At 37.1% G+C, this 19,939-nt stretch overlaps 1 protein-coding gene across 2 annotated transcripts; it reads left to right on the top strand.

The window, feature by feature from the left end:
- Positions 1-352: 352 nt before the first annotated feature.
- hm13 (histocompatibility (minor) 13) lies at positions 353-19,638 on the top strand (the record flags this gene model as incomplete). Of its 2 annotated transcripts, none has more annotated exons than XM_079400979.1 (12): positions 353-682; positions 3,612-3,710; positions 10,837-10,919; positions 11,022-11,110; positions 11,196-11,281; positions 12,283-12,408; positions 12,499-12,556; positions 13,628-13,711; positions 14,346-14,382; positions 14,469-14,571; positions 14,657-14,742; positions 18,220-19,638. In XM_079400979.1, the coding sequence occupies exons 1-12, from the start codon at positions 506-508 to the stop codon at positions 18,287-18,289; spliced, it is 1,098 nt and encodes a 365-aa protein (XP_079257105.1). In that variant the 5' UTR covers positions 353-505. The 2 variants fall into 2 exon arrangements, with proteins under 2 accessions (XP_079257105.1, XP_079257106.1); XM_079400980.1 differs by lacking the exon at positions 18,220-19,638 and adding an exon at positions 17,432-17,582 and having other exon boundaries at positions 360-682.
- Positions 19,639-19,939: the final 301 nt, after the last annotated feature.

Genomic DNA, 19,939 nt, shown 5'->3' with positions numbered 1-19,939 from the left:
TATATATAGTATACTTATAGTTAAATCTGTCAGTAGGTTAGTTGTGTATAGGTTTATAGTGTTTTTTACTTCATTGTTGTATGTCTGTATTTATGTAGCACCGTGGTCCTGCGAGACACGACATTTCCTTCCACTGTATGTCCCCACATGTAGCAGAATGACAATAAACCTCAACTTCAACTTTTGGAGTCTCCAAGTATCCTTTTTTGGAAAGACTAAATTTGCCTTGAAAAAAAGCAAACTGAAAATACAGTTCATCCTACAGCAAGAGGAAGAAGAAGATCAGTACAAAGTAGGAATAATAATATTAATGTTGTGTTCCGGTAATAGTTCCTCCGGTCCTGCGGGGGGCAGTGCTCAGGGTGTGAGAGCAGAGGATCGCGGAGACTGAGTTAGGAAACGTGGCCTTAAGAGAGATTCCAGCTCATCTCATTGAGAAGTGCACTCAGCTGATACTCTCAGCGCATCTGTATTTGAGGCTCGCAGTGTTTAAAGGCGCGGGAACATGGCTGATGTGGAGCAGGACGCAGCCGCTAACGGGTCGGATGCGTTGAACGGGACCGCGGGCCGGTTCGTGTCCAGCGCCGAGGGCACAGCGCTGGCGTACGGCAGTCTGCTGCTCATGGCCCTGCTGCCCATCTTCTTCGGAGCGCTCAAATCCGTGGGCTGCTCCAAGAGCAAGGTAAACTCGTGTTTAACTCCACGCGCTCAGCATGAGCTTGAAACAGTCTTTGGAGAAGTCTGACCTGCTGCTCTTGATTGATTTGCCTCTGGTTTGAGAGATGCAGGCCTGTCATACTGCCATATGTTACCTAATGCATGATCTGGTGAACATTCAGAATTGCATCCACTGATATGTTTTATGTATGTTTACTGGACACGTTGTCATTCTGTATTTAAGTTCCCAGTGTAATTATGTAATTCAAACCCGTGTTTTGTTCCTTCTGAAGCGATATGAAACAGGACTGCACCCTTCATAACTCAGTCCAGGGTTTGAAATAGTCATTCCTGTCTGAGTAGCTACCCAACAAGAAGTTTTGATCTTGTCCTTTTTTTCCTGAAGAAAGATAAACGCATGCATAGTGATGAAAATCAAAATACTACATATCATGGATGAATGTTAACAGGGTAATCAACTATTTTGTAAAGGAGGTCAGATTCTGACATAAAATTCAGGATAGTGAAATTACTTTAGAAAGATGTAGCATATATATATATATATATATATATATATATATATATTATTCACAAGTAGGTCTATTTGTTGCATTATATGCCAGTGGTGGCTGTTCAGAAATGGGGGGGGAAAGCACTTTAAGCACTGCTCTTCAAAGTTTGCATGCCTGGAACACAAGTAGTAGTAAAGATACCTCAATATCATTTTAAAGGCCTTTTCTTAATGCACTTTTTTTTTTTTAAATTGTGTTCATTTTTAAGGGCCGATATGGTTCAGTCCCAGAGACATTAGGAGCCCAGTGCGACTCAATGTTGAAATTGACCCATTTTCAGTGGTTGAAAACCAAACGCAGTCACTTACAGTTGATACTTGCTGTTCTTATACTTATTATTCAAAGAACAATGGGTATTAGACTGTCTTCTAACACTTTATTTTGATGGGTCCACAACACACTGACTATGAGAAGTGTGTTAACTTCTTCTACTAACCCTGAACCTACCCTACTCCGAGTTAGTAGACGAGTAGCTGCAAAGTTACGTTTAGTTAGTTGAATGTCTAAAGTGTAACTGAACAATGTCTGAAGAACAAATAATAATATTGGGAGTAAATATGTATGTAAATGTGATCAAATGTAGCAATTCCTATTGAAGGGAGCGCTGCAGATTCCTCCTATATATGACACATAGGGGTGTAGGGATGGGCGATATCTTATCGTTTGCGATATACCGTTGAAAATTCTCTTCACGATAAAAATTTGTCTCCTCACGATAATAACGATAAGTCTAGTTGATGACGTAGTTTTGTGCGCGCCCGATTCACTGTTCACGTGCGGAGTGAAAACAAGCATGGCGGAAGGCGGACGTGAGGCTGACAGTGCGTTCACACCGGACGCGACTTGCGCGAATAAATCGCGCTATTCGCGCGTAGTTGGACGCGTGAACATTTTGGGTTTACTCGCTTCATTCGCGCGTGAAATTCACTGCACAACAGACGCGAATTCGCGTCATGGGCAGGGCTTCTGCCAGGCGCACATGTATGACTGCCACAGAGAGCATATGTATAGAATTTCGCTCTAAACGCTCAATTCGCGCTGCGTCATTCGCGCGAATTGCGCGGCAGGATGTCTATTCGCGTCTTTGCATTGACTTAACATGTAAATCATTCGCGTCTGGTGTGAACGCACCATGAGGAGGAGCTTGTTGTTACGCGAGGAGCTACCTCCACAATTTGCTACTGGTTTGGTTACAGAAAATCAGATGAGGAGCAAACTACCGTAATATGCAAAGTGTACAGAAAAATGGTGGTTACAAAGAGTGGAAACACGTCCAATTTGAATTTGACATAAAAGATGCCATACTTTTAATAAAGTTAAATATGCCGTTTCTGAGATATTACAATGAATTAATTTCTAAAATGTTATGATATGGAAAGCCTGAAACAGATCACAGCAGTATAGCCATACACAGGCTTTCAGTCATCAGCAACGTGGTAAACGTGTGCCAGTAGCCTATGCATATGATTTAATATGAAGCGTCCATAATGCATTATTATGGTTGATAAGAGCAATTAATGGAGATGAGCTGTTGATCATAATTAGCATGGCCATAAGTTGGCTGTGTACAGAAAGTTTCAAGTTAATTGCATTAATAATACTATATGAAATAAACTTAATCTTTAAAACTTAACCTATTTATATATATATATCGTCATTTGTATCGTTATCGCAATAAATACCTGAAATTATCGTGATAAATTTTTTTAGGCCATATCGCCCATCCCTATAGGGGTGTCATCTTTGGTCTGGGCATGTAGGCAAGATTTTCTAACTATGTTAACAATATTTAAGATAATCATTTTGTCATTTACATCAGCTATATCTTCACAGGAGGGCCATCTCTCTTTTGGATTAAGCATCATAGACTAATGTCTTAATAACATTTTATTTGATCATAACTACAGTAAAAAACAGCAAGATTGTGAAATATTACAATTTAAAGAGCCTGTTTTCAGACTTCAGTTTCACATAATCATTCAGAAATAATTCTAACATGTTGATTTGGTGTTCCAGGAACATTTGATCAGTGTTGAAAACCATTCAGTTTTTTTTTATTTTTTTAATAAGAAATGAATACTTTGGCAAGGACACATTAAATTAATCAAAAGTGACAGCGAAGAGATTTATATTGTTACAAAAAAATATTTTTCAAATAAAAGCACTTTTAAATTGTAACATTTCACAATATTGTTAATAACCCTTAGAACTGACCGTTTACATGAGTTTTTGAAGTCACCCCTTAAACGTTATAATTATCATTCTTATTATTATTTTGCATGTTTCATATCCTATGCCAAAGTACACAAGCTTATGGTGCACAAAGTTGACACTGTGTGTGTGTGTGTTATGAGCATAACCGTGTTTGTGTCTCTCTGTCAGAATCCTTCAGATATGCCTGAGACCATCACAAGCAGAGATGCGGCTCGATTCCCCATCATCGCCAGCTGCACTCTCTTTGGCCTATATCTCTTTTTCAAGGTGACTTTGTGTGTGTGTGTGTGTGTGTGTGTGTCTTCAGTCACAGTCACACCGTTACAAATTGTCTAATTTTTGTGTTTAGGTTGAAGGTGTGTTGTTTTCTGCAAAATGGTACAAATGATACAAGCAGTCTGTTTGTTAGCTTGCAGTGTAATATCATTGCTTGGTCACACTTTATTTTAAGGTCCAATTCTTACTATTAGGGATGCATGATATGAAAATTTTACCGATAATTAAGTCCATCTCATGGCCGATACCGATAAATTCATGTTTTATATTATAATTTTCATATAATCTGCCGTTTCTGCACCCAGGAGAATACAAAATCTAAGATTCACTGATTAAACTGATGTTTTAGTAGCTCTGGCCTAACTATAGCAAACATCAGTCCTGACTCTTCAAATGTTTTTTATTTTTTGTGTAAGGCACCACAATACTTTGTAACAGAAATGGTTTAACAGAATTATGACAGAACTATGGTTTATCTGCAATTAACAACAAATTTATATTCAAATATTTCATGCATAAATGCATCTATTCAACGTTTTTAGTGCACGAGGATGAGAGTTATATAGTGTTTAAGCAGTGTTGGGAGTAAGGCGTTACAAAAGTAATGCATTACAGTAACATATTACTTTTTGCTGTAACGCAGTAGTGTAAGGCATTACTAATCAATTTTCAGTAATATTTTACTCTGTACATGTTCAGTAACGCTTGCATTACAACACACTTTTAGCCCCCTATTATTATTATTATTTTAAATTTAATTTAAAGTCGGGCTCCTTATGTCCCTAGGGCCGGGCTTCGGGCCAATATTAAAGGTGCCATAGAATGGAAAATTGTATTTACCTTGGCATAGTTAAATAATAACAGTTCTGTACATGGAAATGACATACCATGAGCCTCAAACACCATAGTTTCCTCCTTATGTAAATCTCGTGAATAAAAAAAGACCACTGAAAAACAGGTGAATCAGAACATAACACCGACTGTGATGTAACAGTCTGGATCACTACGCCCCCAACATTTGCATAAACCCGCCCTTGTTCGGCCAGCCGCCAGCCAAACCATCAGAAGTTCTGCAGGTAATGTAAATAAACAAGCGAGGACAACAGCGAAAATGGCAGATCATGGAAATAAATGTTATGTTCCAGGCTGTGCAGGGGGTGTGATGTGCAGGGATTGGTTGGTGTCTGTATTCAGAAAGGCACGGAAAGCAAATAGCGCGTTCTACTAAAATAATGCGAACCACTAAAAGGACATGGTTAGCTCCTTGCTAGCGGTAGCCTGTTACATTGCAGTACATAAGATTTCACGTACCACATAAACAGAGTAAGGAGAGATGACTGAGGATGATGGCGAATGATTTACAGATCCTGAGCACCACTGACAAGCATCTGATCTTGTAAAATGTGTGGAAAGTACTGCCGCTCCATAATATAAACAGAGTTCATGTGATCGCGGATCTTGAAAGTAAAATTATAACACGATCGACAAATCGTTCAAAAGTAGTTTCGATGCCCCGCGTATTAATAGCGGCTCCCTGATGCCGCATTTTATATACAGTATAATTACCCGACGATATAACTGCGAGAGTAAGTATTGAAATATATATTTTCCTCCCTGTGTTTCCTTCCTGCTGTGTGAGCTACTGAAATGAGCAGCACTGTGAAGCAGCCAATCAGAGCAGAGCTCATTATTATTCATGACCCTGCCAAATAAGCCAATAACAGACCGTTTCATTCTGGGGAGAAATCCTAGGGTTGTAAATACACATGTAAAATCGTTTCTGGAGATTTTTTTGCCCTTACCTAAGCCACATACCTTCTATGTAGATATCAGAGAACAATTTAAAATATTGTATCAATGCATTCTATGGCACCTTTAACGTCATAGTTCAGACGCGGGCCGGGCCTCGGGCCTGCTTTAGGCTTCTCCTTATCTTTATATTTTAGACATCCATTAATTATTGATGAAAAAAATTTCCAGGCTGGTGGAAATAACATGAGTCCGTGCCGTGACTGTCAAGAGCACTCGACTGTGTTTAGTGTCCCGCAGCAGCAGCGAGTCGTCAGCACAGATGAAGAGTTCTGCTTCAAATACACGCAATAAAGCAAAAGCCCCAGCAAAAGTAATTACCACGAATGTGTTCGGGGGAAATAGTAAGGATTCGCCATCTCCTCGTTAGACGTGCCTTTAGAGAGAAGTGCATCTTCACGGATAACGATTGTATTAAATAGTTTTTTTTTTTTGTTTTTTTCGTTAAGTAGCAATTTAAAGCTTTCTTTAGATACATTTATCATGTCTGTGAGGCATGTATTTCGGTTCATTTTTGTGAAGAACGACAGTCGCGCATCACAGATCAGATTTCATTTATCACCTGAGGAGAGTGAGTCGAGCTGACTGACAAGAGTGAGGAGAAAAACACAAGACGATGGCAGAAGAGTTTCAAAACCAAATGTAAAAGCACCTGCTTTAGGTGATATTGGAAGGTCTGTTTATTTTTTAAACATTCGTTTCTCATTTAGCCTATTTGGTTCCACAGTATTTGCTGATTTTTATTTTATTTAAACTGTGATATTTTTCCCGTTATTTTACATCAAGGTGTATGCAGTCCGTGCCTCAACTTTCCATCTCACTAATTCACTACGTTCTATGTTTTATAATTATTTCTTCCTCAGTCTTTACTGATTTTCAGTTTTGTATAGGCCTACCATGCATATTTAAAATTTGTAAGTTATCTGTTATTTTATATTCGGCATATAGCATGGTGTATTTTTATTTGTTTTGTTAATAAAAGTTAGCTATATGTTCTATATGTTGTAATTGATTTTTAATTGCCGTTAATTTAAAAGTGAAAATAAAATATGCACGGTGCTTTTACAGGCTATTTAAGCAAAGGAAAGTGAGAACTCAAACGAACTTAAAACAAACAACTGCTTGACGCCGAATTGCCACTAATTTAAAAGTGAAAATAAAATACGCACGGTGCTTTTACAAGCTATTTAAAACCGAAGGAAAGCGAGGAAAAGAGAGACTCAAACGACGTCCACCCCCCATCCACCGAGGTGATCTAAGATGGTAAGGTGTTGCCTTTTTTCCTCCTTTCGGAATCCTTGCTGAACACACGAAATTGTCCTCCTCTGCCACCGAGAAAAGCTTCCAGACCGGCGAAGACATGTTCGCAAATGATGACGTAATGAGCACAACACATGCTGAGAGTCACTGCAGTTTGAAGCTGCAATCACTTGCACTCGGAAAGATGATGAATCTCAGATAAATCAGACTGATTGATTGATTTACCAGCAAGCATACTTTATCGGATCTAGTTATTGGATTTAATTTATTTATCAGAGCAATAAAAATGACGTCATTTTCTCTCATATAGGTCTAATTTATCTGTCCGATAAATATTGTGCATCCCTAGTTACTATTAATTATGACTTTTTCCTCAAACTCCTAATTTGCTGCTTATTAATAGTTAGTAAGGTAGTTGTTAGATATGGGGTGGATTAAGGGATCTAAAATATGGTCATGCAGACTGAGACACTGATTTAGTGCTTTATACTGTAAGTACTAATAAAGCCAATGCACTGGTAATATGCATGCTGGTTAATTGGTTACTCATTGCTTAAAGTAGGTTTGGGGGAAACTGTTCATTTCTGCCATTTAAATGTTTGTTTAAGGTGTTAAAAATAACAAGTGCAGCATTTGTTGGAACAAATCACTATTATAAGAACAAAACATGCAAGCAGGCTTCAAAAAGCCATGTTTAGATAATGTAGTTAACTCTGTGTGTGGCCTTATATTTGATTTGTGTTCCACAGAAAAGTTATACAGGTTTGAAACAAAGTAATGGTGCTATAACATTACAACTTCATTTTTGGGTAAGCTGTAGTCTATAATTTCTAAAGCAGCTTGTTATACATCTATTACTGATTCATTCATGTAAGTTTTTGGGATTTTAAAAACAAGTAGAAAATGTTGAATGTGTAATGTTTAACCCACTGAAATTCACACAGTTTCACTGTAAGGTATGGTCACGTCTTAAATGGCGTGAGTGACGGGGGTTCAACATGAGCTTGGATGAGGATGAGCACAGAGAGCAGGAGAGGAGCAAACATGCTAAAGCTCTGACACGACACACAATGCAAATGCTGTGTAATGATGCCATGAGTAGAGGATTTTGCTGAACTCTAGGTTAGACCATAGGGCTGGGTACAAAATATCAATTTCTCGATTTTAGTCAATTCTAATTTTTACAAAACGAGAGAGATTCTTAAATCCCAAAAATCAACTAGTCTAGCCTGTTTTGTTAATGAACAGAACATGAAACTGCACCTCCCATCCACTTTATCACAAAAAGCTTTGTGTTCCTGTTACTTTTGATATGAAACTAAATCTCAGATTTGTTTTTGCAATGTTCAAAGAATAAAATCAATCAGGGTTTCAACCGTGGAAAGACGCCAGTATAACACTTTGTAAACAATAGAATTAAGTAGAACTCGTTAGTCAGCTGCAGAAATTAACTCTAGAGAGAAGTATTTTACTAAATATATGCATATGACATTCATTATCATTTTTACTGTTCTTCAATATTTAATAAATGTCAAGTTTTTATGACAGATGCCATTTAAATGTTTACATTTTTAAAAAAACAACAATGAATTATAGAGTAGAAATATAATTGTTATTGTATAAAATGTAATTGTAAACAAAGTTAGTGTTCTAACCTGACTCGTGTATTTTACAGCATTAGTTAAGGGATTTTTTTCCTTGAGAAAATTTGACATGTACTGTACCTGATATACATCCAAAATAATCAATATTGGATTGAATCGAAATCTAAACAAATTGCAAGCTTGGGAATCAAAATCGAATCGAATCATGTAATTTGTCCCAAAATCCAGCCCTATTGGGCCATGCTGGCCAACAAATGCTTAATTAACTATATAGTTTATTACATGGATACTGAATGAAAAGAGAAATAACACCAAGTAAAATATATTTAAAAAAAATTAAACCCCTGGTTTCACAGACAAGGCTTAAGCTTAGTCCTAGACTAAAATGTAATTCTGAGCTGTTTCAACTGAAAGAAACTTGCACTGACTGATCTAAAAACATTTCAGTGCCTTTGTTTTGTCTCAAGATGGACACCATTAATGTTTTTTCTAAGGCATGTTAATGAAAATTACTTAAATGTCTGAATTGAACTATGGGCTTAGTCTAAACCCTGTCTGTGAAACCAGACCAAAATGTAATAATTTATTGTACTTAATTTAGGGGTGTGCGATTTGACGATTTTTGATCGTGGACGATAAAAATATCTCCACGATCTGCTTTTGAAGAAATATGGTAGTATCGTGCTGCAGCACACATTGTGTCAAATACAGTTCTGGTCTGACGTGAGCCTTTTCTGAGCGCATACACCTGAAGCACGCACTAAAAAGCCTGTCTAACACAAGGTTTACATACAGACTCAGTTGGTTATGTCTAAAATGAAAGTAAATAGTTAAGAGAGAAACAGATGCGTGCAGCTCTTAAAGGGACAGGACACTAAACATGCTGTCATTAAAGGGATAGTTCACCCTAAAATTTTATTTCTGTCTTTATTTACTCAATGTTGTCCCAAACCTCTATTAATTTCTTGTGCTGAACCCAAAAGAAGATATTTTGAAGAATGAGGGTAACCAAACAGTTGCTGGTACACATTGAGATATATATATATATATATATATATATATATATATATATATATATATATATATATATATATATATATTAGTAGGAAAGAAAAATCCTATGGAAGTCACTGAGGACCAGCAGCTGTTTGGTTTTCCACCTTCTTCAAAATAGCATTTATGTTCAGCAGAAGAAAGAAACTCATTCAGGATTAAAACAACTTTTGAGTAAATGATGGTATAAAAATAAAACATTATGACAGAATTGACAGACAGATGACTATTTAGTTTTGGGGGGAACTATTCATTTAACATTAACAAAACGCAAATGCTCTGCTAAATACACCTATTGTACCTGAAAATAAAGCACTGTTTGTTTTATTTGTAGATTGTGTATTTGTAATGTGTATCTTTGTTCTTATTTTTTAATAAGAAAGATAAAATGACACAGATTTTTATCTTCGCCCACTTTGGCCTAAATATCTGCCATGCCTTTTTTGTTGTTTTTTTTGTTACCTTGAAAGGCTTTGTCTTTCTAGTTTGGCTGTAATGCTCAGACAACTTGTAAAACCAACATGACAAAGAATCGTGATAAAATCATGAATTGTGATATTTCTAAAAAAGTGATATTTTTCCCATATCGCCCACCCCTAACTTCATTATATCTTAATCATTCATGTTAGTTCATACTGCATTAACCACTGTTAACATGCAAGTTATAAAATGTTAGTAAATGTTGAAATGAACAATCTAATGATAAACAATACTTCTACAGCACTTAAGCTTAGTTTGTTACAAATGGACAAGTGATGTTAAGGTTTCATAATCAAACAATCATGCTAGATGGCCATCTTCAAATACAGTTGAAGTCAAAAGTTTACATACCCCTTGCAGAATCTGCGAAATAAGAGGGATCATACTATAACATGCGTATTGTTTTAGTTCTGACCTGAATAAGAGATTTCACATAAAAGATGTTTACATATAGTCCACAAGAGAAGAAAATAGTTGAATTTATAAAAATGACCCCGTTCAAAAGTTTACATCCACAGCTGCTGTTTTTTTGTTTAGTGATAGTTGTTCATGAGTCTCTTGTTTGTCCTGAACAGTTAAACTGTCTGCTGTTCTTCAGAAAAATCCTTCAGCTCCCACAAATTCTCTGGTTTTCCAGCATTTTTGTGTATTTGAACCCTTTCCAGCAGTGACCGTATGATTTTGAGGTCCATCTTTCCACACTGAGGACGACTAAGGGACTCATGTGCAGCTATTACAGAAGATTCAAACACTCACTGATGCTCCAGAAGGAAAAACCATGCATTGTGATGATTTTTTTTGTCTGTTAACTGTAATGTGCATATTTTGCTCAGTTACACTGTATAAACTTTGCTTAAAAGCATTCATTAAAATGGTTTTGTAATGAATTTTAAAAACTTTTTTACTCATAGATTTTCTCACAAGAGTACATTAACTTGCTGCTGTCCATGTATTTCTTCGTGCTGGGAATATTAGCGCTGTCTCACACAATGAGGTATGAAAATACATAGAGCTTCTAAAATGTTTCATGAGTTTGAGTTGTTTAGTGCTTTTAATATGAAATGATTTAGGTTAACTCTTGGTTTTGCTGTCCCAGTCCCTTTATGTACAGAGTTTTCCCTGCTAACTTGCCAAATAAGCAGTACCAGCTGCTGTTCACCCAGGGCTCAGGAGAAAGCAAAGAGGGTGAGAAGTGTTTGGACCTTTACAAAACAGCATTTGTATGTATGGTGGTGTAAATACTCTTAAACGTCCCTGTTATCTCCCACAGAGATCGTCAACTATGAGTTTGACACCAAGGATCTGATATGCCTGGGAATCAGCAGTGTGGTAGGGGTCTGGTACGTCCTCAAAAAGGTAGAGTAGATCTGTTTTAATTTAGATCAGCTTTCTGTAGAACTTTCTGCATTAGTTTTATATATTATTAAAAAAAAAGTTAATCTTGTTGATGCTTTACGTAGGCCAAATGCATATTCTTTCTGTACATGATTTAAATGTTTAAATCCAGTAAATAGCAGTAGTTTCAAGTGAAGCTCCTGCCCTTGAACTATATTTACTATATTTGGTCACACAGACCAAACTGCTAATCTTATTTCAGTGTATTACATATAATAAATATAGAAATATTTAACATTTCTGCATGAAAGCTTTGGCCATCATTCACTATACTAATTACAAATGTATGCACATAAATTTCTTTACCCTAATACTCGTCTTCACATTTACATTTGGCTTTATCCAAAGTGAATTTTACTGTATTTGAGAAATACATTTGATCAGTTTACACTTTCACTGGTAGCCAGGGTTGTTGCAATATAGTAGAGCCGTTATTGATGGTGACGTGGTATTTAACAATTGAAATAGTGATGTGTTAATAATACATACAAAATAAATAATCCAGAGCCAGTAACTGTCTTGTTGCTCACTGGCTTTGTTTACATGCACAATTTTAGTTTCGGTTGGACTGAATTCATTCTGATTGATATGAATGTAGTGTTTGCATGAACGCTAGATAACGTGATTGGGTTAATGTGCACATTTATATATCACAAGCTTCAAATCAGAACAGATTTTTTTGACGTGCACGCTGAGTTATAGAGTAATATAATATAGAGTTTCCCACTGTTTGCACACAACCACACTCCTACACGGTGTCTTTATTAGTTTTAAACCGCAGGATTAATATTTATCCATTTCTAGATAGATATTACATATAAACTGCTGGGTCGCGCTGCTTATATTTATATGCTTTTTGCTCAGACAGAAAAGGCAGCTAATTTTAGTCAACCATCAAAAAAAACTAAACCCCATTTAGTTGACCAGGATATATATAAATGTCTTTGTGTATTTCCTGACAGCATTGGATAGCCAATAACCTGTTTGGTCTGGCTTTTGCCCTGAATGGAGTTGAGCTGCTCCACCTCAACAATGTCAGCACTGGATGCATCCTGCTGGGAGGGCTGTTCGTTTACGATGTGTTTTGGGTAAGTTAGGGGAATTTTAGTACATTAAATGCACTATTGTAAAGCCTGCTTAATATAGGGCCCACAGTGTGTACTCTATTTGCTTTCTAGGTTTTTGGCACCAATGTTATGGTGACTGTTGCCAAGTCCTTCGAAGCCCCAATTAAGTGTGAGTATCTGATTTCTCCATCCATCCCTCTCTCCATTAATCTCCAGAACAGAAGGTTGTTGGTGGTTGGTTATCTCAGTACTGTATGCTTACCAACATTCTTCAGAATACTTCTGTGGAACACAAATAAGTCATGCAGCTTTGGAACAACATGAAAGAGAGTAAATGATCACAATGTTTTTTTGGAACTAGTGAATTTAATCTCTTAAGTGCTTCAAACAAACTCATATACCCACAGCATCATGATGCTTGCCTGACAGATGTGCTTGCTGACAATGTCCTCTGCGCATAACTTACTTTCTATGGTTAATGTGTGTTGTTTAAATGTTAAAAATTCAATATTTTCATTTTGCATAAAGAATCATCCTCACAGTAAGTGAGCCTATAACAGACTGCACTGGACAGGCATAAGCACATAATTCATAACACAAAATATAACATGCAGTTACTTAGAGTTCTTACATTTAGTCATTTAGCAGATGCTTTTATCCAAAGTGACTTACAAATAGAAGCAATCCAAATCAACAAAAGAGCAAGAGCTATAACATGTCTCAGTTAGCCTAACACAGTACATGTAGTAAGGGATCTTTTGTTTTTAATTATATAATAAAAAGAAAACGGATAGAAAGAAAAAGAATACAGCAAGCTAGTGTTAGATGCCTTTTTTTTGCTTTTGTTAATTAATTAATAAAAAGAAAACAAATAAAATGCAAAAAGAATAGAGAAGCTAGTTTGTTTTTGTTTTAGCTATTAGTAAATGAAGAGTGCAAGTCTAAAAGTGCAAGTCTAAGAGTGCAAATAAATGATTCAAAACATTAAAAAAAAATTATTCATGCAATATAATACAGTGTACCTCTAACATGTCATTAGCTCTTTAATTGTTTTTTCATCCGAATTAAATTGTTTACTAATTGTAATGTTTTTTTTAATCCGGTCATACTGGAGCTGGTCTTGAAGTTTTAACCCTGATATTCACCTCTTCTGCTAGAAATGACTTAATCTTAGTCTGGTATTTCTGCAGGTAATTCTCACTCTTATATTTCACTATTTCCCACTCCTTTTTTGTTCTAGTGGTTTTCCCACAAGATTTGCTGGAGAAAGGTTTGGGTGCCAGTAACTTTGCCATGTTGGGACTGGGGGACATTGTCATTCCAGGTAAACATATGAAGATGATTTCTTTGACATGTTTTTGACAAGACACTTTGACATGTTTAAGACAGCTACTGTATGCATTGCACAAGATAACGGGCCTCATTTATAAAATGTGCAGAAACCATCCCAAATTTGATCTTATGATCATCTCTCAAATATGTGTACGTGTGATTCATAGAATGAAAGTACGCACAGAAAACGAACATCTTTCAGATGTGAAATTTATGAATCACAAATGATCTTGAACTCGTGCGCAATTGAAAGGTTTCAGCTCTCTGCTTGCAAACGACTCCTAAATTAATGCCATTAACATATAAAAGATCACCATTCATCATAGTTTAGAACAGCGAGCTGCAAGAACAGCTTTCATTTCCAGAAACCTGCAGTACTCGAACACGAGGAAGTGTGTATGTCTGCTCAGACCCTGACGTGACGCTAAGCACTTTTCCACGTCAAAGACCGTCTTTATAAATATGAGCGCTGGCGTGGATTTAAGCGTTCGCACACTCTACGATCAAATCTGAGCGATGCACACTTTATAAATGAGACCCAACCTGTGAACTCTGAGCCATGACCGTTATGTTCAGTATTTAAAGGAAAAGCATATTATTGAATCCACTCTTTCCTGTTCTGTCAGGAATATTCATTGCTCTGCTCCTGCGCTTTGATGTCAGGTAAAGCCTTTTTTTCTTTCTGACTTCAGGTGCTTTTAGTTTTGATTTACAGCTGTTCTGTCATTTTTCTCGTCTTTCACTCTCAGTTTGAAGAAGAACACACGAACTTACTTCTACACCAGTTTCCTGGCTTACATTTTTGGCCTGGGTCTTACCATATTCGTTATGCACACCTTTAAACACGCTCAGGTAAAAACATAAAACACACTATTGTGGTCCTTCATGAAAGAAATCAAGCCGAGATGGCGCTGAATGTGGTTGTTTTGTTTCCCAGCCTGCTCTGCTGTACCTGGTCCCTGCTTGTGTTGGATTTCCTGTGCTGCTGGCCCTGTTTAAAGGAGAACTGACTGAGATGTTCAGGTAACTCCCCTCTGACACTGACCATGTTCAGAGTTTATGTCCAGGGTCAGGAAGCTTAGGGGACATTAGCTTGGATTGCAGTTGTAATAAACACAGTGACTTCTGCGCTCACATTCATGCCCGTCTCAATGGGCTGCTTCATTTCTGTGTTGCTCTTTACCTTCAGTCTGCTCATAGTGCTTACATTGTGTGAGAAGTGTTAGTAATACTCGCGACTGTTTTAAAAGAGCACAAAGACCTCTTTGATCGGTCATAACTTTCGGAGAGAAATGGCGCAGACTGAACTGAATCCTCTGAACACACACACATACACAAAATACCCATCTCAACAATCATTCTGGTAAATGCAGTCAGTTGCATTATGTTGTCTTGTTGATCTGAAAAACGATCCGCTCCGTGGGTCAAAAACCACAATGTGCTCTGAACCGTGAGATTTGTGAAATATCCATTGAACCACTGAACCGTTGCTCAGATAATGTGTAATCACAGGGTGAAAACTACTTATCAATAAAAATCTAAATGTCAATAAAACTTGGAAAAAAAAAAAGAATGAAAAAAATTATTACTTGGATCTGCGCTCTGCCCAGAGGACTTTCCTTGAAATCACTTTACAGTAGTCAAGGAAGGGATAACTAGGGCTGGGTATCGAGTTCGATACTTTTTAGGCACCGAATCAAGTTAGTTTTACTCGAATCAAACGGTAAAATGCTCATTAATTGACTCTCAGAGCAGTTCTGGAGATGTTGTTCATGTGTTTATGTCCTCATTTAGTGAGGCGGCAGACGCTGAAATCACCGCGAGCGTCACGCTAGCTTCAGTCTTTGTAGTAAACAAACTGCACGATATAGAGAGCGGACTGCTCCGTGCGCTTTATAATCACTCTCGCGGATGTCAAACACTGATCAATCAGCGCCGCGCCGCTTCTAGTCAAACACACCTAGTGCTGCAGGATTATTGGCTCACTGACGGTGATGAGATTAACCCCTTAGGTATCGAAATTTGGTACCGAACGACAAGACGTTTTTCGATACTCGGTGGTATCGAGGCAATTCGGTCGGTGCAAAGGGTTACAAAGAAATGTAGAAAATACAAAAGATTAGGCTACAACACTGTATAACATCACTGAACTAAATTATACACCTATAAATACCTTTTATTAATAAACATTTATTACCAAAGATTAAAAATAAGATGCACATTACAAATGGGCTACGTCGTTGTAAATGAGAGAAAGTCCTGCAGCAGGAATGATAACAGATAAAATTTCAAGCAATTATTCAAGCATTTAACATTTTATAAGTTTATTAAATGTCAGTAATGAACGGCACAAATTCTAGATAACCCATTAAGAAGGTCCTCTGTCCCAAACGCGTACAGCAGTATACAACTCCCCAGTCGTAGTTCTGTAACATGAAGAACAACTGTTATCTCTGTTATGTCGAGATCACGAGAAAACGAGAAAAAAAATAATAATGCATGGCTGCTTAGAACTTCCGTATCATCTAGGCCTGGGTGATAAAACGGTATCAGTATTTATCGACTGTACACCTTTATCGATAATGATAGAAAAAAGTGTTCGATATAGGCACATGCTATGAGTGACAAGCTGAAATAACGATGCAAGTGTCAATGTTGCTTTTGAATGTTTTGTTCGTCTATCCAGTTGAACTCATGAGATGCGCCACTGCTGTGCTTTTCATTAATAATATTTGAGAAACATAAAGAAGCTCAATGTGGAGAAGATCTTGGTTGGGTTAAAACCGAAACAAAGCCATTCACACAGAATGCATGTTCTGTGCATTTCTTTTTTTTTTTTTTTTTTTTTTTTTTTTAGTCTGACAACTATGACTGCTGCACTCGCATCTCACACAAGAGATGGATAGAAAGTCATGCAAAGTTAAGAGTTTAAACTTTTAGAAAACGTCATAAATTTGTGGAGGTTTATTCCATTTCACTTCGTCTTAATTTTTTTTTAAATGCAGTCTGTGTGATCAGCGCTATGGCTATTTGTATTAAGCTGTGCATGAATACATAATGCTGTTTTGTTCATAATTGTTTATGCAATTTACAAAATTATATTTGATATGTTAATTTAGACGTCATGCACTTTTTTTTGTTTTTATAGACCGTTATTTCATTGCATTGAATAAACAATTTAATAGCTGCATTATTTTGCTCGTTGCACCCTCCTGTGGCTTCAGGAAACAAATGAAGACTTCTTTCATCTGCATAAGAAAGGAGATATTTGTTTTTGTTTGACTATTAAAACAAAATTGTTTGTCTGTAAATACAGAGGTTAAATTTACATTTTTAAAATCACCTTTTTTAAAACAATTGTCGATACCGAATGATATAAAACATTGTTGATGCACTTTTTATTTTTATTTTTTGCTATAACGCCCAGCCCTAGCATCACCCTCTTTCAAATTCTTACATTTGAATAAATTCACCTAGAATGCAAGTACAATATAGGAATGTTTTTCTCTGCATGCAGAGGCCATCGCTGCTTTTCATTTGTGGTGCTCTCTCAGAAGGTAGCAGCCTCTGTAGGCGGTAGACAGGCTTTGTTTTCTCCACTTCTTCCTGTTTTAAGGCATCTTCTGTGTGCTTTGTTCTTCATGTTACTTTCTTCTTCTCCTCCCTTTTTCTTTCCTTCCTCACTCTATCATGTCCCTTCTCTGGCATGCAGCTATGAGTCGTCAGACGAGGTTTTGCCCCACACGCCGCGGCTCACTCATTTCCCCACTGTGTCTGGCTCTCCAGCTAGTCTGGCTAACTCCATGCAGAGTTTTGGCCTGTCGACCCCCCGCCGGCGCCGGCACACACCCTCCGACATGTAACGACTGAATTCTGCTTTTCCATTACTGTCTGCTCCCGCCTGTGCAGGTATCGCCCTTGATGATTGCACTCCACTTTCCTGTCAGCATCCTCACACAATTCAGGGTCATTTTACCCAGTAGCTCCGTGAGCTTCATTTTGTTATCTCCTAGCTGACCTCTCTCACTGTCATGCATGTTGCTTCCTGAAGCCCTGCTGATGGTGCACTGCCTCCAGTGGTTTCTCACCTGTATTCAATGACAGCAATGCAAGACCGCAGCGTTCCATCCGTTGACTGATCGAAAGCTTTTTCATTTCGAGAAATATAGTCAAACTGCATTGTTTATAAGGATGCATCTGGGGATTATTGTACATTTAAGTTCCCAGGAGCCATGTTTGCAGAATATGAATTAATTTGACCTGTAGTTCTGTCTTTAGTGAGCACTCACCTTTGTCAGCTTCTTTTATGTCGGTTTGATTCTCGCCCTGCCTTGTCATCCGCGTACATCTGTCCCTCGAATCCACTTCAGCAGACATTCATTTATCTAAAAGGCGCAAATCACATGAAATAGAGAAAGCTGCTGGACTGCTCTGTCCCTATATTTATTAATGCTGATTGCCTTCCAATGACACTTGACTTGTTTCTTGTGTCTCCTGCAGATATGAAGAGTCTTCACCAGAGGAGGCGTCATCGAAAGAGGAAATAACAGAATCTGATAAAGACAAATAAAAATGCGGGTTGAGCCCTTAGTCATGTCCTATGTTTGTTTGTCCCAGTGATGTGGTCATGTTCAGAGTCACATGTTCTGTACATTTGAACTTTATTTTAATGTACAACTGCTTGCTCAGTGCCTGTGTATTCTCCTTGTTCCTTTCGTTCAATTCATTGCCTTTAACATTTGAAAATTTAATTGGTTATTTGCTTTCAAAGTGTTTTTTTTTTTTTTTTCCTTATAATAATTATTATAATAATATAGTATTTGAACAGGGTCGAAGTTAGGCTTTCTGAATGTAATGTGTCAGATTGCTATACAGATTTATTAAAAATCTGACAACAAGTCCGGTACCTATTCCTGTGTAGCTGGTTTCTGTTATTGGTTTTACTCCAGGATCTCATAAGAGATTGTTTGTGAAACAAGTAATTGTCCGTCTTTTATTACATGAAGGGACAAAAGCATTCGGGATGAAATATTTTTACTTCATTCAAGTGTAAACAAAAGTGGGACCAAATATCTCCCTATAACGTGATGGCAGTGTTTACATGTGATGTTTTTCTGGATGTAGTTGAAGGCTTCTGAGTTTAGTTTTCTATGCCATATTGTGTCCTGATCATATTCGTTTGTACGCCTCATGCTTAGCTTGGTAAGCATTATTTTACAGTCTCCTCTTGTGTAATCTTTCTTTTCTCAATGTAAAAGTGTAAAAGTTTGTTTACATGAGGAGCATTTCTTTCTCAGTTTAACTTTTTATTTGCATTAAACCGTGGTGTTTACCACTGTAGAAAAGCATATAACCAGTGTGTGCTTGACTATATTTTTCATACTGAAAAATCAGTAATGGTCATAACTTCACACGTTTGTCATGTGTATTACGTATTTTATATTTTCTAGGCCATCATGCAAGTGTGACGTTTTGAACATGAGAAGACCGGCAGAGTTCTGTTAAGTATTGGAATATGCCATCTTTTTGCTGGATTACCGATACATTGAAAGAGTAAACGGCAGTGATATAATGCTTGTGTTGATAAACAAGCCTAGAACATAATGCTTTTTCTCCAAAGCTAACTTGGAAAAAAATGCCCTCATTGCAAATATGATTGACATAAGAGTTTAAAAAGAGTCAAGTTTGTTTAAAAGCCAGAATGATAGAATAAATGTGAACTCTGTAACCAGGGTCAAGATTAGAAATGTAACCAGGGTCAAGATTAGAAATGAAACCGTTGTTATTAGTCAAGTCCCCTTTATTTATATAGTGCTTTTAACAATACAGATTGTGTCAAAGCACTTAACAGTATCAAAATAGGAAAATAGTGTGTCAATTATGTAAAATGATTCAAGATTAAACACTTAATTTTCAGTTAAAGGCATTTCATTATTGAATTCAGTGATGTCATTGTCTAGCTCAGTTTAGTTTAAATAGTATCTGCTAAATCAAATTGATGATAATCACTAGAAATGAAGTGTCCCCAACTGAGCAAGCCAGAGGTGACAGCGGCAAGGAACCAAAACTCCCTCTGTGACAGAATGGAGGAAAAAACCTTGGGAGAAACCAGACTCAGTCGGGGGCCAGTTCTCTGGCCATTATTAAACATTTTATATATTTTTGTTTTTTCCTCCAAGCAGCTCCTTTTATTAAAACGCCACGTTTAGCACAACAACAT

This window comes from Barbus barbus (genome assembly GCF_936440315.1).
Source record: "Barbus barbus genome assembly, chromosome: 40".
NCBI lineage: Eukaryota > Metazoa > Chordata > Actinopteri > Cypriniformes > Cyprinidae > Barbus > Barbus barbus.
Note: the sequence above shows the minus strand (reverse complement) of the source record. Positions and strands in the feature narration are given on the sequence as shown.